Source organism: Brachyistius frenatus, unplaced genomic scaffold (assembly GCF_029030835.1).
Source record: "Brachyistius frenatus isolate BFR_SWC_R1_liver_20210118 unplaced genomic scaffold, ASM2903083v1 Contig_79, whole genome shotgun sequence".
Taxonomy (NCBI): Eukaryota; Metazoa; Chordata; class Actinopteri; family Embiotocidae; genus Brachyistius; species Brachyistius frenatus.
In genome coordinates, this window is record NW_027210678.1 from 675,260 (window position 1) to 699,000 (window position 23,741).

A 23,741-nucleotide genomic window follows, 5' to 3' on the forward strand; every position below is an offset into this window, starting at 1 on the left:
ATGGGATTTTGGGGGATAAAGTTTGGTAGTTCGGACAAAAATCCCAAAAGACCCTTTATATTTTGTTATTGACTTATTTTTGTTTGAGTTTTTGTTTTGTATTACAATTTTGTTTTGTATTATTGTTGACCTTTGGTTTGGTATTAGTATAACTGCATTTACAACACAAACCTGAAACCAGGAAACTCGCAGCCGTGTGGCTTAGAGGGACTCGCCCTCCGTGAAACCTGTGTTTTACCTTGAGTGGGTCTCGAACCCGCATCCTCATGAGGTCACTTTTTGGCTGCCACGCCACGGGCACACCCATCGACGAAAACGAATTCTTACGATAACTTTTAATCCCAAACATGTTAAGAGTAAACCGAATAAATTTCAAGTAGGTCCGACAAAATTTGTAGGAGGAGTTCATTAAAGTACAACTTGTGAATCGTAAAAATGGCGGACTTCCTGTTGAGTTGATGTAATGGTGCGTTGGAACTTTTTTGTAGGTCTCAGTGTGACACATGACCACCGAATCTCGTGCATGTACGTGCATGCAGCCGCCGGGTCATCTGTTTAGGGGGCGCTAGTGAACCAATTGGCCACGCCCACTCGCGACTACTAAAATACAAAATTGTTTGCAGGGAGATTTTACTTTAAAGTATTGATCATACAGTGTTTTATACTTCTCTGTCCTTTCATACTGTGTTAATAAACCGTTTTAATTAGATTATTACCATCATTTTAATGTTAACTACTTCATGTACTGTTGTTTTTTCCCATGTGGATCAGTCTTTAGTGACTCCAGGTTTTAACCTTTAACTACAAAGTAAAGAGTGACTCAGATAAATGTAAAAAAAAAAAAAGCACAACATTTTCCTCTGAAGTGAAGAATATACTGTATTTTATTTAGGTTATAATACTTGTGTGTTTCTGTGTCCGCGGATTATTTCGGATTTAAATCTTTTTTTAAATTATAACAACACGGTGAGGAGGGCGCGCCGACGGGGTGACGTCATCCACGGCAGCGGGCGGGGCGCGGGCGGCTGATCCACCGGCATCATGGCTTCCTAACCGGAGGGGAAGTGACCGAGAAGGAAAACAAGGACTTTTGTTGAAAAGCCCGGCGGATCATCGGGCCGTGTTTCACTTCCAGAACCGGACTTTTGGCACAGAGGGGCTCGGCCTCCCTTTTCCCGCCCCCCCAGCGCCCCCCTCCACGGCCGCCCCTGGGCTCGCGGATCTGCTGTCGGTGAATTTCCGTTGGTGAACCGTGAAGATGGCCGACCCGGCGGAGTGCACCATCAAAGTGATGTGCCGCTTCAGGCCCCTGAACAGCTCCGAGGTGACCAGAGGCGACCGATACATCCCCAAGTTCCAGGGGGAGGAGAACGTGGTGATCGGGGTGAGTGGTTGTCGTGTGCTGCCGGGCTGGATGCGCCTCTTGCCGGGGGCCTCAGCTCAGGCAGCGGGCCGCCATTTCTGATTGTCCTGTCGGCCGCGGGAGTTAGCACCTTAGCTCGTTAGCTCGTTAGCCGGGGCTTGACCGGCCCTCGGCGGCGGCACCTCCGTCAGCCCCGGCCCGGTCCCGGCCCGGCCCGGCCCGGTCGGAACCGTCTGATCCTTGATTTATTTGAGTAGCTGCTGCCAGTCAGCAGCAGACTGAACGTCACATCTCGGTCGAGTTGCCGTAAAATGTCTTTTGTTCGCGGTCGTCCTGCGAGCTGTCATTCAACAAAGCCCCGAAACACACCGGCCGGCCCGGGTCGGACATGTCGCTGAGCACCGGCCGGAGAACTCGGTCCCCGCTCCCCCTCCGAGTTACCATCAGGAGGTATTGATTAGGAGTTCCTCTGGAACCAGGAACCATCAGGAGGTATTGATGAGGAGTTCCTCTGGAACCAGGAACCATCAGGAGGTATTGATTAGGAGTTCCTCTGGAACCAGGAACCATCAGGAGGTATTGATGAGGAGTTCCTCTGGAACCAGGAACCATCAGGAGGTATTGATGAGGAGTTCCTCTGGAACCAGGAACCATCAGGAGGTATTGATTAGGAGTTCCTCTGGAACCAGGAACCATCAGGAGGTATTGATGAGGAGTTCCTCTGGAACCAGGAACCATCAGGAGGTATTGATTAGGAGTTCCTCTGGAACCAGGAACCATCAGGAGGTATTGATTAGGAGTTCCTCTGGAACCAGGAACCATCAGGAGGTATTGATGAGGAGTTCCTCTGGAACCAGGAACCATCAGGAGGTATTAATGAGGAGTTCCTCGGGAACCAGGAACCATCAGGAGGTATTGATGAGGAGTTCCTCTGGAACCAGGAACCATCAGGAGGTATTGATGAGGAGTTCCTCTGGAACCAGGAACCATCAGGAGGTATTGATGAGGAGTTCCTCTGGAACCAGGAACCATCAGGAGGTATTGATGAGGAGTTCCTCTGGAACCAGGAACCATCAGGAGGTATAGATGAGGAGTTCCTCTGGAACCAGGAACTATTGATTAGGAGTTCCTCTGGAACCAGGAACCATCAGGAGGTATTGATGAGGAGTTCCTCTGGAACCAGGAACCATCAGTTACCATCAGACCGTTCTGATTTGTGGCTAACAGGTTAGCCGGCCTCGGCTAGCTGGTTCCTTCTAATAATGCTGCTGAACTAAAGCTAACAGCAGCTAGCCGACCTGCTCCTGTCACCGCGGTGGAAACAAACAGCAGAAAACACAAGACAAAAGGTGAAATACACATAATAAAACAGTATGCATTATTAATTAATTATGATATAATTATAGGACATCCAGTTTGATTATTTTTGGCCTTCGGTGACTGGACACTTTGAGGATCGACTGCATATTAAAACGTAGTGAGGACATTAGTTTATAATTATAATTCCTGGTACCGAAGTGTAATCTGTCCTTTAAAGTTGAATGATCCGTGATGAGGATTAAAGACCTCGTTAATCTGCCCTGCTCCATGTGGGACTGTTGTCACGGTGCTTTGTTTTATTTACATAAAGGATGTATTGAACAGGATTACACAACCTTGGTCTCTTATGGCACGTTCTCAATAAGTCTTCATAGTCTAGTAATTAGAGAGCAGAACAGCTGGCTCACATCTCCAGTTTGTACATAATAAACATGGTTAAACATTCGCCTGCTTTAACAACAACCTGTCTTGTGTCTCCGAGGACTTTGGTGTCTTCATAACGAGCTCACGTACAGAAACCCGGCTGTTAAAAGAGTTTACAGGAGCAATAGAAACTGATCACGGATGACTCGCGTCCTCCTCGGAGCTGAACCGATGATTTATCTGGTGAACGTGGAGCACAACGGGACTATTCATCCTCTCACAACGGCGCTGTGGACACTTCTTGAACAGTTCAGCTGACACTGGCTCTGTCTGTGGCCCCTATAAGGCCTCGATGTGGCCCCTATATAAGGGGTGTTGTGGCCCCTATATAAGGGGTGTTGTGGCCCCTATATAAGGCGTGTTGTGGCCCCTATATAAGGGGTGTTGTGGCCCCTATATAAGGGGTGATGTGGCCCCTATATAAGGCGTGTTGTGGCCCCTATATAAGGCGTGTTGTGGCCCCTATATAAGGCGTGTTGTGGCCCCTATATAAGGCGTGTTGTGGCCCCTATATAAGGCGTGTTGTGGCCCCTATATAAGGCGTGTTGTGGCCCCTATATAAGGGGTGTTGTGGCCCCTATATAAGGCGTGTTGTGGCCCCTATATAAGGCGTGTTGTGGCCCCTATATAAGGCGTGTTGTGGCCCCTATATAAGGCGTGTTGTGGCCCCTATATAAGGCGTGTTGTGGCCCCTATATAAGGCGTGTTGTGGCCCCTATATAAGGCGTGTTGTGGCCCCTATATAAGGCGTGTTGTGGCCCCTATATAAGGCGTGTTGTGGCCCCTATATAAGGGGTGTTGTGGCCCCTATATAAGGCGTGTTGTGGCCCCTATATAAGGGGTGTTGTGGCCCCTATATAAGGCGTGTTGTGGCCCCTATATAAGGCGTGTTGTGGCCCCTATATAAGGCGTGTTGTGGCCCCTATATAAGGGGTGTTGTGGCCCCTATATAAGGCGTGTTGTGGCCCCTATATAAGGCGTGTTGTGGCCCCTATATAAGGGGTGTTGTGGCCCCGCCCAGCTCATGGTGCCAACATATCATTGTGAGAGACTCAAGTGTTGCGAGCCAGAAGCTCGGTGGATGTTGCTCTGAGGAGCGGCCGTGCTAACAGCAGCGCAGTAAGGCCTCCTGGGTAATCCCCCCCCACCCCCCACCGCCGCCTGTGTTTGCTCTCCTGGTTACCAGCTGCTGGACCAATCAGAGCAGGCAGCTGGGCCGGGCCACCGGGTGGGGAGGGGTCATTATTATAGTGATACACTTTGTTTTTTGCAGACGCTCTGAGCTCCTGTGTTTTGAGGCGGTCCAGGGGGCGTGGCCTGAGGAGCCTGATGGGGAGACATGTGGTGGTGATGCTCCACGGAGACTTCAGTCTCGTGGTGAATGTGACGGTGCGGTCCACCCTCACAGCTGTACGTCACTCTGACCAGAGAGTGAGACGAAGTTTCCAGATGATGGTGGTTTGGGTGTCGTCTCCGAGCTGCTCCGCCAGCCTGCAGCAGCTGAATGATTCTGGCGTCCGTCGCCGTCACGCTTCCCTTTTTTACGTGAGCTTGGAAACGCCACATCAGAGCAGCTCCGAGCTACTTTTAGACGTATGGCGATGGAAGAAAACAAAAGGATTAGAGGGAGATCAGTGAAAGAGCTTCTACCTCGTTTCAGCAGGTAAATAACCAGGAAGCAATCAACACCGGTTTTTTTGTCTTTGTTTTTTTACCAGGAAGTAAGGCTGGCTAAAAAAAATCACTGAAGCTGATCTGCCTAGCAACACAAACTCTGTTAGATTTGAGGGAGCGTGAGGAGGCTGCAGACTCATCGTGGACTGAGTGAACTCCCTCAGAGCCGTCGGCGGCGCCGGGTTGTGAACGAGCATTTATGAACTTATAAACACTCCAACAACACATTTCCCTGCAATCACAAGTCCAGGCTGTAATCCCATTAGACGGGAGTGGAGGTGACGGGGTCAGCAGCGGGCACGTTAAACTTCAGCCTCCTCTTTTGTCTGCTGACGGCGGCTCAGCCTCTGAGAGGAGGACTGAAGGTTTGGAGAGAAGTTGAACTAAACGCAGCTGCTGGAGGTTGAATTATGTTGAGATCAGGTTTTTATTGCGTCCCATCAGAGTCACTGAATACTGATCATCTGCTGACACAGTTCGGATCCAATTCTTGGATTTTCATCGATAATCCGGGAAAAATCGCATGTAAACTGCTCCTTAATGTTTGGTCTATTATCAGCTCTCATGAACATGAAACATATTCAACGTTCACCCTGAGTTCCCGGAGTGTTTTTATTCTGTTTCTGCAGCTTCGCTAAACGTTTTGTTTCGCCACGTAAAAAAAATAAAAATCCCTTCTTCATCCTGACACTGATCATCGTCTCCATTTATGACGTAAACCGAAGGAGCGAGGCTGAATACATCTCAAGAGATTTCACACAAACTCCTGCTGGACACGTTTCACCTGTCACTCACTCCTCTTCTCCTCTTCGTCCCAGGGTAAACCGTACATGTTCGACAGAGTGTTCCAGTCTAGTACGTCACAGGAACAAGTGTACAACGCCTGCGCCCAGAAGATCGTAAAAGGTGAGCTCTCACTTTCACTCACTTTTCTTAACGTAGCATCTTTAAACACGGCGATGACGTATGAAACGTAAAGAAAACCTCTCTAAGTTCTGTTCTGTGTTCTGCAGATGTTCTGGAGGGATATAATGGAACCATTTTTGCATACGGGCAGACGTCATCTGGTAAAACACACACCATGGAGGTAAGGAGGTTTATTTCAAATATCAGTGCGTCTTTATTTGTTGAGGTTTGGTCGTGACCTCCAGCTGCTGCGTGTCTGCAGGGGAACCTCCACGACACAGATGCAATGGGCATCATCCCCCGGATAGTGCAAGACATCTTCAACTACATCTACTCCATGGACGAGAACCTGGAGTTTCATATCAAAGTAAGCACACAGGACAAGATGCATGTGTTTATTAAATGAGGTGGAATCAGTTTTGTAGTTTGCTGTTTCTGAGTATTTTTTGGATGCAAGCGATGGTGTTAAATATTGTAAATGTTTGGCTTTTTTAATTATTATTTTTAAACGTTGATGCTGTCTTTTGTAAAGCGTGTTGCTGCGCTGCAGGAAACCAGACGAACTCCTCACAGGGTTTTTAGATTCTCCAGTTTGATCTCCACATGATGAACTACTTCTTCTGTTCACAGGTTTCATATTTTGAAATCTACTTAGACAAGATCCGGGACCTGTTGGACGGTGAGTGACGGATAGATATACAGATAGATTTATTTGACAAAATTCAAAACATACAGGACGGGTTGATCACTAATAACAGACTTCATAAAGAATCTTCTTTTTTTATTCTTAAGATCTGATTTAAAACTGTTTACTTTCAGCGAGATCAGCAGTTTATTCCACCGAAACGCAGCTGGATATAAATAATGTGTTTTTCCCCAAAACATGATTTAAATCTCACAGGAATAATATCAGTTAGACTTCCTCTGGTGTTTCTCATGAAGTTAAAAAGAGTGGATGAATATGGATGTGAGAGAAGGAGCTGCTGAAGGCCAGAACTGAACACTCGATGCTCTTAATGTGGATCACTGAATATATCAGAGGAAACATGAAAATATCTTCATGTTGTGTCTGTTTTATTATTCTCTGTCCAGCTCTTACATGACATTATATTTTCCTGCTGGATGGAAGTTACAGCTTTCAAATCTGCAGGAGAACCAGAGACTCAAACATTTTAACCAAACTTAAACACGCCTCCTTCTTTCCAGTGTCGAAGACCAACTTGTCCGTGCATGAAGACAAAAACAGAGTTCCCTACGTGAAGGTGAGTCCGTCCTCCCGTCACCTGTCTGATCAGGCTGGAAGCTGCCGGAGGAGGATGATGATGTTCTCACCTGCTGGTGTTCTTCCTCACAGGGCTGCACCGAGAGGTTCGTCTGCAGCCCAGATGAAGTCATGGACACCATCGATGAAGGCAAATCCAACAGACATGTAGCAGTCACGAGTAAGACGGCGTCCTGTCCTCCACATGTTCATCATCATGTCAGGAAGAAATCCACTGAGTGCAGAGGTTTTATTCTGACCTCCTCCTCCTCCCCCTCCCCTTCCCCTTCCTTCTCCCCCAGACATGAATGAGCACAGCTCCAGGAGTCACAGCATCTTCCTGATCAACGTCAAGCAGGAGAACACTCAGACGGAGCAGAAGCTGAGTGGGAAGCTCTACCTGGTGGATCTGGCTGGAAGTGAAAAGGTGAACTTAAAAAGTTGAACTGTTATTGTGTGCCGGTACTTCGGGCCGGCTTCAAGTTCCACGTCCTCCTCTGAGCTTCAGTGAATCTCTGGTTTCAGGTCAGTAAAACGGGAGCAGAGGGAGCCTTGCTGGACGAAGCCAAGAACATCAACAAGTCCCTGTCGTCCCTGGGGAACGTCATCTCGGCGCTGGCTGAAGGAACGGTCAGTGACGCTCTTCACGCTTCGGCCTGGCTTCTGAAATCCGTTCCATCGTAGAGATCCAGGAGCAGCTTGTGTTTGATTTGGTCATTTCATCAGCAGCTTGAGCTTTTATCTTCACTACAGGACGCAATTTTTTTAGTGATTGTTTTTGATCAAAAATGTTTGATTTTGCGGCGGATTTTCTCATAAAGGTTTCTGTAATTTGTGGAGTTTTAAGTGAGTTTTTTTGTGTAAAATTGCGGGAATTAGAAAAAGTTGCAGGTTCAGTAAAATATTTGGTTTTTTTTTAATCACCACCTGATAAAGGAATAAATCTGTAAAAAATTCCTCTGATAATAATCATGCTGCACATCACAGAAATATTTTAGTTCTAATGCTTTTTAATGTATTTATTGAACTTAGAGGACCGTGGAGATAAAAGGTCCTAAAAGCTGCGTATGTTTCCAGAACAGACCGTCTGTGACTGGAATATAGAAACAAGGACCAGCAGCTGAAAATTCGTGGGAATTTAAAAGAATTGCAAACTCCCGCAAATATTGTGGAGTTTGCTTGTGTTTGCGTTAATGATTGCGATCACCAGATCTCCAGGAGGAAGTGGTGAATGTGCTGCTCTCTGTGGAAGCTCCGTTTTCAGCCTTCTGGATAACTGGATCTGATGAAACGTTTCCTCCGGGCGATGCTTTCCTTCTGCTTCTCCGCGCCGATTTCACGCCTTTCACTTTGATCAACAGTTGTTTTGTTGTGCGGCTCCGTTCTCTGTAAACGACCTGCGGCGGACAGCCGCTGACGGATCTCCAGAACAAACCCGTCATTGTCTCCTCGCTGAGAACAGAAGCCGTGAAGAACCGGCGCTGTTTGCATCCGTACGAGTCGTATGGAGTTATCGTTAAACACGCGTCTAGTTTCACTAAACTGGTGAGAAGTGCAACATCAGCCGTTGAGTCCTGTTGGCTGCGTCCTCGCTGTCAGGACAGCAGGGTACGATCTCAGCACCAGACTTTGGGTCTGTTCTGGTTCTGATAAACAGTCTTGAGCAGCAGATCCTGATGTTTGAGGGAGGTCAGGTTATTTATTATGTTATGTTAGCAGAGGTTTGTGTTTTTTCAACTGAACGTGTTTAAATCTTCTGCAGCATTCAGTGATCGCGTCCATGGATAATAAGCATTTCATCAGAAGATTTTATTGTGAAGGCCACTTCCTGTTTGTTCCTCCGGTGAACAGAGTTTTATTTGGTGAGGAGATGAGAGGATGAGAGCCGTACTGACTGGAAATTAGGAGTTTATGTTTTAATACTTCCAGCACAGATTCGGATGACGACATTTTTTTGCGGAAAAAAAAAACTGCAAGCTGCTCGAGTTTGCTTGAATTTGTGTTAATTATTGTGATCGCAAAATCTGATTGTGTGTGTGTGTGTGTGTGTGTGTGTGTGTGTGTGTGTGTGTGTGTGTGTGTGTGTGTGTGTGTGTGTGTGTGTGTGTGTGTGTGGTGGACTCTCAGGCCTACATCCCGTACCGAGACAGCAAGATGACCCGTATCCTGCAGGACTCTCTGGGGGGGAACTGTCGGACCACCATCGTCATCTGCTGCTCGCCGTCCTCCTATAACGAGGCTGAAACCAAATCCACCCTGATGTTCGGACAGAGGTCAGTAGACCGGCAACCAAACTAATGTCGACTGGACTTCATGTTTTAATTCAGGTCCCATCTCATGAAATATATTTAAATATCAAGTTTTAAAAATCAGAAAAGTTGTGCTTAAAGAAAACAAACCAAGAAGAGGATTTGAGAAGTTCCAGTCGGTACTTCTTTGTTCCCCGTTTGATGATGCGTAAAGTTTCGTTTTCGAGTTTTTCTCGTGAGTAAAGCGATCTTTTTTTTTCCGGCATTCAGAGCAAAGACCATCAAGAACACGGTGACGGTGAACGTCGAGCTGACGGCGGAGCAGTGGAAGCAGAAGTACGAGCGGGAGAAGGAGAAGAACAAGACACTGAGGAACACCGTCACCTGGTTGGAGAACGAGCTGAACCGCTGGAGGAACGGTGAGCCTGTGACTCCGCCCCCTCCCACGCTGTAGAGCGTTCGTGGTGTACCGACGTGTCTAACGCACCTGAACGTGTGTCTCAGGTGAGAGCGTGCCCGTGGAGGAGCAGTTCGACAAGGAGAAGGCCAACGCCGAGGTGCAGGCTCTGGACAACATACTGAACGAGAAGCCGGCCTCCACGCCCACCGTGCCCGGCATCCGCCTCACCGACGTGGAGAAGGACAAGTGTGAGGCCGAGCTGGCCAAACTCTACAAACAGCTGGACGACAAGGTGGGTGTGTCGACGTGGCGTCATGTTCTCAGGCTGGAAAGTTATAATGTCCTAAGCACCGACTGTTTCTAAAAGAGTTCGTAGCTTCAGGTCTGTAAAATGGTTCTGATCCAGAAGTGTCTTCAGCTGCAATACCAGCGAGTGCCACTAGAGGTCGGCTCCAAAAAGCCTCCGGCTCCATAGACTCCCATTCAACTTCTGTCATCAAATCCAAAGTGAATAAAATGTGTCCATCAGTTCTCTCGGTGTTGTTAGCTAAAGTCACTCCTTCTTCTTAGTTTTCTGGAGGTCCATCTGAAAATAATCCCTCATTCATTAGAAAAGAAGATTCAAGAAGACCTGTTTTGGGGGCGTGTCTGTTTGATTGACAGGCCTGTGGTGCAATCAGGTTTCCAATCAGATCAGTCAGATCCACCGCTGGCTCCTCCCCCAGCTCGTCCAAATATGGTCACTTCCTGCTCCAAACCGCTCTGAACCAGCAAAGATGGTGACGGACAGAATCTGAAGTGGAGGATTCATAACGTTCACAAACCAACGATGACATCACTGATGGTTCTGATTAATAACCATTAAAATTTCATCAAAGTGATCAACTAGCCCCTCCAACCCTCCTCCTCTTCTTCCTCCTCTTCCTCCTCAGGCTTCACACCGATCTGATGGGTTCCACCCAGTTCTTCTTAAAATGAGACCATAGTGATGTTTGATTCATGTTAATCTTCAGATCGTAAACTGCCTCATGTGCAGATGATCTTTTCCATTTCTTTGAAGTAAATGTTAAGATATCGTCTCTTGTCCCAGATGTCCCGACAGATGTCCCACCAGCCTGAAGGACACTCAGGACGTTTTATTCTGTAGTTCACGGAGGTCTTTGTGAATTCGGATGTTTGGTTGTATTTTAGAGACTCTCGGTGTCAGAAAACTCAGGAATACATAAACATATCATCTGATATTGTTTTAAAAAAATCCCACTGGAGTCACTATTTATTTAAATGAAATATTTTGTGTGAATACTGACGTCTCTGCGTGTCTTTGCAGGACGAGGAGATCAACCAGCAGAGTCAGCTGGCCGAGAAGCTGAAGCAGCAGATGTTGGACCAGGAGGAGGTGAGTGATGTCCAGTTCTGTTTTCTACTGCGGTCCTGTTGTTGTGAACTGTTTAGTCGTCCACGTCCGGTTCCTCCAGGAGGTTTTTTGTGATTGATAGATGTTGTTTACTTCATGTTCATTCAACACATAGACCTGCTGGATGAAAGAAACTAAGAGACGTCTCTGACGACTGGACGTGTGGAGAAAACTCATTTAACATCCAGTAATATGGAATCACTTCCTTTCATTTTGTTTTAATGAGGAGATGAGAGGAAGAGAACCGTACTGACTGGAGATGAGTTATTTATGTTAATAAAGTCCGTTTTGTCTGAAAAGATTTACTTGATACCGTTAATACTTTCAGAACAGATTCTGATGACAATGATTTTTGTCAGAAAAGTCAGTAGATGGTGATTTCCTGGAGGGCTGACATATTGTCTCGTCACTCCTGCACTGATCAGTTTGAAATAAAAAGACATAATGAACGTCTCTGTGACCTTCCAGCTGCTGGTCTCGTCCCGCCGCGACCACGAGAACCTGCAGGCCGAGCTCAACCGCCTGCAGGCGGAGAACGAGGCCTCGAAGGAGGAGGTGAAGGAGGTGCTACAGGCTCTGGAGGAGCTGGCCGTCAACTACGACCAGAAGAGCCAGGAGGTGGAGGACAAGACCAAGGAGTTCGAGGCCATCAGCGAGGAGCTGAACCAGAAGTCGGTGAGTTGGCGACACAGAAAAGCACCACGGACACTTCTAACGGGCACGAAGTCATGCTGCTGGCCGAGAGGAGGAGCTCAGGCCGCCTGAACGCCACCGTGCTCCTCATCCTCAACTCTAACACGGTTAACAAACATTTATTTAAGAGTAATTACACCATGAAATTCAGCTCAAACCTGCTCTGCAACCAGATTTATGGAAGTCAGAGTCCGACGGAGGTTTGTAGCTTTGAGAGTTATCAGATAAACACAAGCCATCGCATGGAGATAATAATAATAATAACAATAATAAATAATAACTGTGATTTAAAATCTTCTCCTGCCTGCAGTCCATCCTGTCGTCTCTGGACTCGGAGCTCCAGAAGCTGAAGGAGATGTCCAACCACCAGAAGAAGAGGGTGACGGAGATGATGTCATCACTGCTCAAAGACCTGGCGGAGATCGGTATCGCCGTCGGCAGCAACGACATCAAGGTACCGAGTCTGATTTCTGTTGGCTGCTCTTCGTCACTCCTCTCTCTGCGTCGTCGCTAATCTTCCTCCTCTTCTCCTCCTCTTCCGTCCCGTCAGCAACACGAGGGCGGCAGCGGCCTGATCGACGAGGAGTTCACCGTCGCCCGTCTGTACATCAGCAAGATGAAGTCGGAGGTGAAGACGATGGTGAAGCGCTGCAAGCAGCTGGAAGGAACCCAGTCGGAGAGCAACAAGAAGATGGACGAGAACGAGAAGGAGCTCGCTGCCTGCCAGCTCCGCATCTCGCAGGTAAGAAAGGAACCAACGGAAAAAAGGAGGTTCTCCGGATTCTCCGTCTGACGTCTCCTCCGTCTCCACCGTCTGACGTCTCCTCCGTCTCTTCCGTCTGACGTCTCCACCGTCTCTTCCGTCCGCAGCACGAGGCCAAAATCAAGTCCCTGACGGAGTACCTGCAGAACGTGGAGCAGAAGAAGAGGCAGCTGGAAGAGAACGTGGACTCTCTGAACGAGGAGCTGGTGAAGCTCAGCGCTCAGGGTGAGACACGGAGACGCTTCCTGTTGGAGCTAAAGTGATAAAGATAAAGTTCACAAAGACGGAAATCAAGTTCTGCTTTCATGAAATGAAATGAAGTGCAAACAGCTGGTCTGAATCTGTTTGTGTTTCACAGAGAAAGTTCACGCGATGGAGAAAGAGAGCGAGATCCAGACGGCCAACGAAGTCAAGGTGAGTTTCAGTCAGAGAAAAGATTCACGCACACAGAAACTCATCAATACACAATATAAAGTAACTATTCTCTTCAATTTAACACTGAAAATATTACATTTAAAAAAATGAATCATCTGAACATGATGAATGTCGTGTTTAGTTTAACAGCATGTTGGTTATTCACTTATCTTTTAATGTGTTTTTATGACATATTATAATGTGTAATATACATTGTGTGTGTGTGTGTGTGTGTGTGTGTGTGTGTGTGTGTGTGTGTGTGTGTGTGTGTGTGCGTGTGTGTGTGTGTGTGTGTGTGTGTGTGTGTTCACCAGAAACAGATCAGCAGCCTGAGAGACGAACTGGATAACAAGGAGAAGCTCATCACCGAGCTGCAGGAGTAAGAATCTGAAAATCAATAAATGATCAACAAATAAACACATTTACACAGAAACACAAACAGGAAATACAATGTAGGTTGTTTCTTGTTTTGTTTAATGACTGACGTGTTTTTGTTTCCTTCAGTCTGAACCAGAAGATCATGTTGGAGCAGGAGAGACTCAGAGCGGAGCACGAGAAGCTCAAATCCACCGACCAGGATAAGAGCCGCAAACTGCACGAGCTCACGTAGGTCACACACACACACACACACACACACACACACACACACACACACACACACACACACACACACACACACACACACACACTCACACACACACACACACACACTCACACACACTCACACTCACACACACACACACCTACACACACACAGAGACACACAGACACGCACACACACTCACTCGCACAACACACAACACAACACTTGCTCCTAAATATTTGCTCACTCTGTCCAGCCCCCACACACACACTCACACACGCGCTCACACTCACACACACAGTGACACACACGCTCACACACGCACTCACACACACACGCGCGCGCACACACACGCACACACACACGCGCACACACTCACACGCACGCACTCGCGCACGCACACACACACACACATGCGCACACACGCACTCTCACACACACACACACACGCGCGCACTCACTCACACACGCACGCACTCACTCTCACACACTCACACGCACTCGCACGCACGCACACACACACTCACGCTCCTGTGTGGTTTTCACAGTGTGTGTTGTTGTTGTTGTTCAGGGTGATGCAGGACCGGCGGGAGCAGGCCCGACAGGACCTGAAGGGTCTGGAGGAGACGGTGGTGAGTTCATCGTGAGCTAACGGTCAAACGTTGTCGTAGTTACCGCGTACACAAGGAGAGTCCGTGTGAACGCCGCCCTCTTGTGGATAGTCACGACATCAAAACTCTGCATTTTCTAAAAGCCTCGAGTTCACGAGTTGTGACGTGTTTGCTGACGTTTCCAGAAAGGTCAGAGGTCGCGGAGGTTCATGTTTAGTTGCGTGTTCAGCTGACATATTGTAGATTTAGTCACGTAGAGTTTGTCTTCATAACTTGGATAACAGCCGACGTCTGAGGAAGACGTTTAAATCATCGTTGTGTTTCCTGCTAGCCTCTGGGGCTTCTAGACGCCCTCCACGTTGTCGACTTCCATATGAACGCAGCACCAAACAGAACTTTTGTGTGTTTTATAAACATTATTCTGCTGCAACGTATCTGGAATTATCTTTTTATTTATGAATTTAAAATCTTCGTGTTGTTTTTGCTTTTCAGGCCAAAGAGCTGCAGACGCTGCACAACCTGAGGAAGCTGTTCGTCCAGGACCTGGCGACCCGAGTGAAGAAGGTCAGAACAAGACAGACTTGGTTCTACCTCCAGGGTCCGGTGGGTCGTCAGTCGAAGCAGAACCCGACGGGATATTTACCGTGTTTCTTTCTTCTTGCTCTCAGAGTGCTGAGATGGACTCTGACGACACCGGCGGCAGCGCGGCGCAGAAACAGAAGATCTCCTTTCTTGAGAACAATCTTGAGCAGCTCACCAAGGTTCACAAACAGGTGGGACTTTTTTTAATTTCCCTCCCATCCTTCTCGGCTGTTTCTCCTCCGCCGGTGTAATAAATGTGTATTTACCGGACCGTCCCCCAGCTGGTGCGTGATAATGCAGACCTGCGCTGTGAGCTTCCTAAACTGGAAAAGCGTCTTCGCGCTACGGCTGAGCGGGTCAAGGCCCTGGAATCTGCTCTGAAGGAGGCCAAGGAGAACGCCGCCCGCGACCGCAAGCGCTACCAGCAGGAGGTGGACCGCATCAAGGAGGCCGTGCGGGCCAAGAACATGGCCAGGAGGGGCCACTCGGCCCAGATCGGTGAGTGTGGCGGCTGTTGCACAGATTCTTCTTCTTCCATGAACCCTGTCGATGAAGAGCCGTCTCCTGTTCAGATATGGCTTCATTATAATTATGTAGAATCATATTTGGCTCAAAGATGCAAACTTCTCCAGAAATAAAATCGGATTATAATTTAATTTTGTCGTCAGATTAAAAGAACAACAACTTTTCAATTCATATTTTCTCTGTTCTAAAACTCCTCTTCCTCTTCTTCCTCAGCCAAACCCATCCGGCCCGGGCAGCAGCCGGTGGCGTCCCCCACCCACCCCAACATCAACCGCAGCGGGGGGGGCTTCTACCAGAACAGCCAGACGGTGTCCATCAGGGGGGGGAGCAGCGTCAAGCCCGACAAGATGTGAGTGGAGAGACCGCAAACATGATGCTGTTTCCACGGCAACGTTCTCCTTCCTTTGAGTCTGGCGTGCATAACGTTTGACATCACTGTGTGTGTGTGTGTGTGTGTGTGTGTGTGTGTGTGTGTGTGTGTGTGTGTGTGTGTGTGTGTGTGTGCAGCTGAAGAGCAGCGGGACAGAAAGGACGACACCACAGAAGAAGACGCCATGACCCCGCCCACCCCGACAACCTCCACTCCACAGCAGCGAGCCGGCTCCTCGTCGCTGCTGCGGAGCCACGAAGGAGTTTCTGAATTATAAATATATATATATAAATATTCCCGGGCCTGTACAGCTCCACCCCACCCCACCCCACCCCCACCCTAAACCCCGCCCCCTAAAAACACACCTCCCCCCCCCTTCCCGTCTCCCTGAGTGTCATCACGACTTATCTCTTGTTCCTCTTTACCGGATATAATAAGAAAAGACAACCGTTTCACTTTGTGAGATACTACTCGTCGTCACGGAAACCAAACGCCGTCTCTTGAGCGTAGTCTCGGCGAGCGAAACCGCGCGCGACTCGAATGTGTAGCTTCGGTTTTGTTTTTGTTTTTGCAGTCTGTCGTCATCCGCCGTCGTCGTTCTGCGCTGTGTCGAGCTGAACGTCACGGTAGCGAGATCCGAAAATAAATAACAAATACAAACAAAAAAAGACAGAGGAGGCCCAGCTCTGACCCTTGTAGGCTAACTGTACATTTCATCATTATTCTCCTTCTCGGTTGTTCACCACTTTTTCTCCGGTAGATTTTACATGCTTCTTTAAGAAAAACACACAAAAACAAAAAAACATTACAAAAATTTAAAAAAAGAGTTTTGGATTGACTAGATGGCATCGAGCACCACGGTTCAGTCCGGTCCGGTTCTGTCTTGTCTGGTCCGGTTCTGTCCGGTCCGGTTCTATCTGGTCCGGTTCAGTCCGGTCCGGTTCTGTCTTGTCTGGTCCGGTCCGGTTCTGTCCGGTCCGGTTCTGTCTTGTCTGGTCTGGTTCGGTTCGGTCCAGTTCAGTCCGGTCCGGTTCTGTCTTGTCCGGTCCAGTTCTATCTGGTCCGGTTCTGTCCGGTCCGGTTCTGTCTTGTCTGGTCCGGTCCAGTTCTATCTGGTCCGGTTCTGTCCGGTCCGGTTCTGTCTTGTCTGGTCCGGTTCTGTCCGGTCCGGTTCAGTCCGGTTGTACAGATGTAAAATTGGCACGACTGAACACGTAGATGTCTTTAACTGAATACCTGCGGAGGCCAATTGTTTTTATCATTAAGTTAAAATACAACCTATACTCGTTATTTGGTGACTTCATGAGGAGGAAGTGGAGAATGTGGAAGGAAGGAAGGAAGGAAGGAAGGAAGGAAGGAAGGAAGGAAGGATGATCCGGTTGACATGACAACACACTTCCACCTGTTAGCGGAGCCTGTGCTAAGTAGCTAACTGTACTGTTGTTGTTTTTTGTTTGTTTTTTACCTCTGATGCTATTTATGTGGAGCTCGCAGCCCCCCCCTCCCCCCCTCCCCCCTCCCCCTACCCCCTCCCTCCCCCCCTACCCCCACTGGGTCCTCGTCACTTCACGTGTGGTTTGTTTTTAGTGGTTTAATTTCTGCCTGGTCAGAATTTATTTTTAAAGGGTGCCTCGCTTCCTGCCCCCCCCCTTCCCCTCCCCTTGGCTCCTCCCCCCTGTGGTTAAACATGCAGGAAGTGACGTGTCATGCTGGGTTTCATGTACTGTATCTCTGGTTCCGTTTAGATGGTGTAGGTTTCTTGTTCTGAAAGGGGGGTCCCCACAGGTCGGAGGTTGGGAGGGGAGGGGAGGGGAGGGGGTTGGACCTCTGCTGCTGATCATCCAATCAGGGACAGCAGGGTCTTTTTAAAAATGCATCAGGAGGACGGGTTTGTGTCGCTCGTCTCGTAGGATTTATTTTCTATTTTCTCGTCTGTCGTATTTTTAGTTGTTTCATTTCCCATCACGCCTTTTTTTTTTTTTTTTTTTTTAACCCTGTGAACCCCTCCCCCCCTCCCCCCTCCCCCATGCGTCTGCAAAGAGCTTATTGTGATTGTAACCCCCCCCCCCGCCCCCCCTGCATGAGAACACTAACATCTTGTGCAAGTGCAATATACTGTAACATACACTGAATATGAGGCGTCGGGGAGCTTCTGTCCCGCCGGTTTCTGTCTCAGCGTTTCCTCATCGAAGGTTTCTGTCATCGCTCTGCTCGAAGAGCTGAAACGTGATCTGGCTTTTAGGTTTAATCTTCATATTCTGCATAAATAGGCAACGCACTTTCCAGTACAGCAGTAAAATGTGCATTCAAATTAAGGCTTTATTTTTGGGAGGGGGGAGATGAAAGATGAAAGAAACCTTTAATGAAGAAACACATTTTATTTTTTGGGGGGGGGACTGAGACCAGTGGAACAAATCTATTGGCTTCCCTTGAAAGGCGTCCGGCTATCATCTCCAGCAGCAACGTTTGGGGTTTTAAAAAGCACGTCACACTTTCTGCACTCAGAAAAAAGAAACTCCACGTGGCTGTTTTTCGACTGGAGGAGGAAAAGAGAAGTTTTCCGAAGCCCTGCGAGTTAAATTCAGTGGTAATGATGATGTTAATAAAGCTGTGCAGGCTGTAGGGAGGAGGAGGTGGAGGAGGAGGAGGAGGTGCTCCCCCGTATCTAAGGCAGGACAGTGTTTCTACCCTCTGTGTAACCTTCTAGACTAGTTAAGACTTTGCAGCATGGACCTCGAAAATGTTTATTCTTTGACCTTCCACCAAAACTGGATACGAAATGGAAAAAAAAATAGAGAATAAAAATAGCAAAGATTACTTGTGGTAAATTAAAGTTTTTGCATTAATTCTAAATTAAACAAAAGTGTAGCCACTTTTTTTTTATTACTGTGTAATAGTTGGTCAATTTTTAACGGGCAGTTTTGGGGATCCATCGGTGGACACGGTACTGGATCATTCCTGGAGAACTGGGGCACAAATAGCAAGCAGGGCTCTGATGTGGACGGAGACGGGAGACATGAGACATGAGATCAGTTTTGGATTGACTGCATGATGTAAATGTATGTGTGATTAAATAATTATGAGAAAAACACTGTTTGGTCATTTTGTGTCTTTAACTCAAAAACAACAGTTGTAGGAAGTCGTGTTCCTGTTTCAGCATGATATTGTAAACAAAGACCGGTACATGAAGACACAGTTGGGTTTGGAAGAACTGGACAGAGTCTGGACCTCGAGCTCGTCCAACAAACATGAGATGAACTGTTGAATTCAACGCGTCAACCATCTTCTGGTTCAATAATGCTCCTCAGCACGCTGCTGTCGCTCTGAAACAACCTGCTTCGGTCTCATCCAGCTAATTTGGTTGTTGGAGATTTGATTTTATTCCGAATGAGGTTATCTTGAACAATAGCATGCTCTTATTTTGAAATTAAAGCAATTAGTTGAGTTGAAACCCTGAAGAGTTAAAATTCCTTCGATGAAGTAGATGTGTTGGGAAACTTCCCAGCATGCACTGGGGTAGCAGATGCATCGGTTCTCCGCTTCCTTTCGTCACTTTTTAAACACGAGAAGACCGGCGGAGTGGATTTTATTAACTTTAGGAGAGCCGGGAGGCAACGTGTGCTTTTAATCAGAACCCAGATTTAGACAATTATTTTATATAAACCATAATCAAACTAAAAAGTTAAAGCTGATGTGAAAATACCTGCGAATCACTAAAAGTTATGATCGTTGCATTTATAGTTTCAGAAAACGACATTTTTTGCCAATTGTTTTTTTCGGAGACATTATTCTTCTATTTATTTTGACGCGTTACTACGATGTGATTGTAGTTCCGCGTCATTACCGCCAGGTTGCGCTGACCCCTGTTGGCGTGCTGAACACCTGTGGGCTCGGACCGTAGAGCCTAAATTAGACAGGAGGTCTTACTCTGAAAGTATTTTGCGCGACAAAACTTTTAATTGTGATGACTCAGGTGGAAAATGCTAACAGCACACGGACGTGACGTCACCCTCCAAATAAAACGGGTTTCTTTCTTTGTTCTTTTCTTCAAATACCGACTTTTACAACACTGGTCGCCATGGTAACCAGCGCCCAATTACACTGAAAGAGGTCAGTCTTTTTTTCCTGAAACACCACGTAGTGACACCTCCTCCTAGTGATGCCTCCTCCTAGTGACACCTCCTCCTACTGACACCTCCTAGTGATACCGCTCATACCTCCTCCTAGTGACACCTCCTCCTAGTGACACCTCCTCCTAGTGATACCTCCTCCTAGTGACACCTCCTCCTAGTGACACCTCCTAGTGATACCTCTCATACCTCCTCCTAGTGATACCTCCTCCTAGTGACACCTCCTAGTGATACCGCTCATACCTCCTCCTAGTGACACCTCCTCCTAGTGACACCTCCTAGTGATACCGCTCATACCTCCTCCTAGTGACACCTCCTCGTAGTGACACCTCCTCCTCGTAGTGACACCTCCTCCTTGTAGTAACACCTTCTCCTCGTAGTGACACCTCCTCATAGTGACACCTCCTCCTCGTAGTGACACCTCCTCGTAGTGATACCTCCTCGTAGTGACACCTCCTCCTAGTGACACCTCCTCCTAGTGATACCTCCTCCTAGTGACACCTCCTCGTAGTGACACCTCCTCCTCATAGTGACACCTCCTCGTAGTGACACCTCCTCCTCGTAGTGACACTTACTCCTTGTAGTAACATCTTCTCCTCGTAGTGACACCTCCTCATAGTGACACCTCCTCCTTGTAGTAACACCTTCTCCTCGTAGTGACACCTCCTCATAGTGACACCTCCTCCTCGTAGTGACACCTCCTCGTAGTGACACCTCCTCCTCGTAGTGATACCTCCTCGTAGTGACACCTCCTCGTAGTGATACCTCCTCGTAGTGATCCCTCCTCGTAGTGATCCCTCCTCGTAGTGACACCTCCTCGTAGTGATACCTCCTCGTAGTAACACCTCCTCGTAGTGACACCTCCTCCTCGTAGTGACACCTCCTCATAGTGACACCTCCTCCTCGTAGTGATACCTCCTCGTAGTGACACCTCCTCGTAGTGACACCTCTTTGTAGTGACTCCTCCTCGCAGTGACTCCTCCTCGCAGTGACTCCTCCTCCTCGTAGTGACACCTCCTTGTAGTGACTCCTCCTCGTAGTGATCCCTCCTCGTAGTGACACCTCCTCGTAGTGACACCTCCTCCTCGTAGTGATCCCTCCTCGTAGTGACACCTCCTCCTCGTAGTGACACCTCCTCGTAGTGATCCCTCCTCGTAGTGACTCCTCCTCGTAGTGACACCTCCTCCTCGTGACACCTCCTCCTCGTAGTGACACCTCCTCCTCGTAGTGACACCTCCTCGTAGTGATCCCTCCTCGTAGTGACACCTCCTCCTCGTAGTGACTCCTCCTCGTAGTGACACCTCCTCGTAGTGACATCTCCTCGTAGTGACACCTCCTCGTAGTGATCCCTCCTCGTAGTGACACCTCCTCCTCGTAGTGACACCTCCTCCTCGTAGTGACACCTCCTCCTCGTAGTGATCCCTCCTCGTAGTGACACCTCCTCCTCGTAGTGATCCCTCCTCGTAGTGATCCCTCCTCCTCGTAGTGACACCTCCTCGTAGTGATCCCTCCTCGTAGTGACTCCTCCTCGTAGTGACACCTCCTCCTCGTAGTGATCCCTCCTCGTAGTGACTCCTCCTCGTAGTGACACCTCCTCCTCGTAGTGATCCCTCCTCGTAGTGATTCTCCTCGTAGTGACACCTCCTCGTAGTGATCCCTCCTCGTAGTGACTTCTCCTCGTAGTGACACCTCCTCGTAGTGATCCCTCCTCGTAGTGACACCTCCTCCTCGTAGTGACACCTCCTCGTAGTGATCCCTCCTCGTAGTGACTTCTCCTCGTAGTGATCCCTCCTCGTAGTGATCCCTCCTCGTAGTGACTTCTCCTCGTAGTGACACCTCCTCGTAGTGACACCTCCTCGTAGTGATCCCTCCTCGTAGTGACACCTCCTCCTCGTAGTGACACCTCCTCCTCGTAGTGATCCCTCTCTCCGTAGACGATCTTTGCTCGGTCGGTTCCTGTGTGAGTTGCCGGAGGGAGAGTCCGCGGGACGGAGCGCTTCCGTGGATCACACCGGGACGACGGGAGCGATCAACCTGACACGTACACAGCCAGCCTCACACGGTGGTCGGTCGACGGGAACGTTAACGGGGGATTTACCGTCCGCCGAGAGCCTCGGAGCGAGCTGTCCCAGGACCCCGGAGACAAGGTGAGGCGCGCGGACCTTTTTGAGCGCTCGCGACTCGTGAGGAATGTTTTAGCCAGGAAGCTAATTAGCGGCTAACGTTAGCCACAGATTAAACAGGGCGAACCCTCCGTGTCGGGACCCTCCGTGTCGGGACCCTCCGTGTCGGGACCCTCCGTGTCGGGACCCTCCGTGTCGGGACCCTCCGTGTCGGGACCCTCCGTGTCGGGACCCTCCGTGTCGGACCCTCCGTGTCGGGACCCTCCGTGTCGGGACACCCAGCGAGGTTCGTTCAGTTTACAGGAAACAACAGGAAGTCCTTCAGGAAAAGAATCTAGATTCGTGTTTAAAGCAGAAGATCAGAGATTTATTTCTGTAAAGTTCATCTGGAGCAGAAATATTAGAAAAGATGTTGATGAACCTGTGGAGGTGAACTCACCTGTGGAGGTGAACTCACCTGTGGAGGTGAACTCACACCTGTGGAGGTGAACTCACCTGTGGAGGTGAACTCACCCACCTGTGGAGGTGAACTCACATCTGTGGAGGTGAACTCACATCTGTGGAGGTGAACTCACCTGTGGAGGTGAACTCACCCACCTGTGGAGGTGAACTCACCCACCTGTGGAGGTGAACTCACCCACCTGTGGAGGTGAACTCACCCACCTGTGGAGGTGAACTCACCCACCTGTGGAGGTGAACTCACCTGTGGAGGTGAACTCACATCTGTGGAGGTGAACTCACCTGTGGAGGTGAACTCACATCTGTGGAGGTGAACTCACATCTGTGGAGGTGAACTCACTCACCTGTGGAGGTGAACTCACATCTGTGGAGGTGAACTCACTCACCTGTGGAGGTGAACTCACCTGTGGAGGTGAACTCACCTGCTTTGATCTGTTGAACATAACGATCTGATTATTGATGAATGAGGTGGTTTCTGATCACTTTAATGACACGTTCATCTGGATTGTTCTGGATGAGAATTAAACTGTCAATTAAGAAGATTAATCATTTTACAGAAATTAAAGCAGCATCAGTTTTGATAGTCGGTGAATATTTAGTCATTTAAAAATGTCAAATATTTGCTGAAAATTTGGGGTTTTGGACTTTTATTTTGTAAAACGTGGTGTGAACAGTGAGTCTCTGGACATTTGTCTTTTTGGACTTTTCCAGATTTAATCATCGCGCTGCATCATTTGATGAACAATGAATGTGTTGAACTTTAATTACAAGCTGGTTTAACAACCAGAAGTGGGATGTGATGCAGCAGCTGATCACCGTCCCGGATTCATCTCCTGTTAGAGATGCATCTTTTCTCCGGTTGGAGGTTCATTGGTCGCTCCTCTGTTGTCATGGCGACCAGCCGCCTCTTAAACACGCTGTGTTGTGTGTGTTTTGTGTGTTTGATGCGTGGTGTGTTGGATGTGCTGCAGCCTGACAGATTCTGGTCCTGACGGGTCGGGCGAGCCCGAGGGAGCTGAGTTTGGAGGGGCGTCCCGGGGAGAGGAGCCTAACTGGGGCAGCCTGGGCCTATATTTGGGGCGGCTGCATTCGTGCACAGTTTTAGGTCACCTGAAGGCAGCAGAAATAAGTTGTTAATTCACCACTGGACAGATCAAAAGATTTTTAAACTCACACAGTTCACACGTAAACCAGCGCTCGCTTTGTTGCACATCTGTATTCTTATTATTGCAACTGCGTATAAAAGTGGACGTAGCTTCTGGGTCTGAAAAGTGGACGTAGCTTCTGGGTCTGAAAAGTGGACGTAGCTTCTGGGTCTGAAAAGTGAGGCCGATGCAGAAGTGCCTTTAAAGTGCAATACCCCTGAGCGCCACTAGGGCTCCTTCTGATCAGTGGTTCCTTCTGGAAATAAATTAATCATTCGTTACATATTAGGGCTCAAACACGTTTGGTGGGTGTGGCTGGTTTGATTGACAGGC

At 48.4% G+C, this 23,741-nt stretch overlaps 2 protein-coding genes and 1 long non-coding RNA gene across 8 annotated transcripts in view; 2 read left to right on the forward strand and 1 right to left on the reverse strand.

Annotated features, from left to right (window-relative positions):
• Positions 1-1,012: 1,012 nt before the first annotated feature.
• kif5ba (kinesin family member 5B, a) lies at positions 1,013-15,534 on the forward strand. The gene is made up of 25 exons (XM_069708900.1): positions 1,013-1,384; positions 5,599-5,686; positions 5,794-5,867; positions 5,949-6,053; positions 6,317-6,365; positions 6,893-6,948; positions 7,041-7,128; positions 7,250-7,374; positions 7,473-7,577; positions 9,075-9,220; positions 9,467-9,615; positions 9,701-9,888; positions 10,924-10,992; positions 11,479-11,685; positions 12,014-12,157; positions 12,254-12,445; positions 12,574-12,691; positions 12,825-12,916; positions 13,186-13,259; positions 13,385-13,486; positions 14,035-14,095; positions 14,567-14,638; positions 14,743-14,847; positions 14,938-15,154; positions 15,395-15,534. The coding sequence occupies exons 1-25, from the start codon at positions 1,259-1,261 to the stop codon at positions 15,532-15,534; spliced, it is 2,892 nt and encodes a 963-aa protein (XP_069565001.1). The 5' UTR covers positions 1,013-1,258.
• Positions 15,535-16,105: 571 nt separating this feature from the next.
• Positions 16,106-17,047, reverse strand: LOC138626908 (uncharacterized). The gene is made up of 2 exons (XR_011311334.1): positions 16,739-17,047; positions 16,106-16,468 (listed from the first exon to the last, which is right to left on the reverse strand). It is a non-coding gene; the product is annotated as an uncharacterized lncRNA (long non-coding RNA).
• Positions 17,048-21,751: 4,704 nt separating this feature from the next.
• The window catches only part of arhgap12a (Rho GTPase activating protein 12a), a 33,643-nt gene continuing 31,653 nt past the window's right edge, over positions 21,752-23,741 (forward strand). For all 6 annotated transcript variants that reach the window (XM_069708872.1, XM_069708874.1, XM_069708873.1 and 3 more), the window contains exon 1: positions 21,752-21,828. The gene's annotated coding sequence lies outside the window, so the exon portion shown is untranslated. The remainder of the gene's footprint in view (positions 21,829-23,741) is intronic.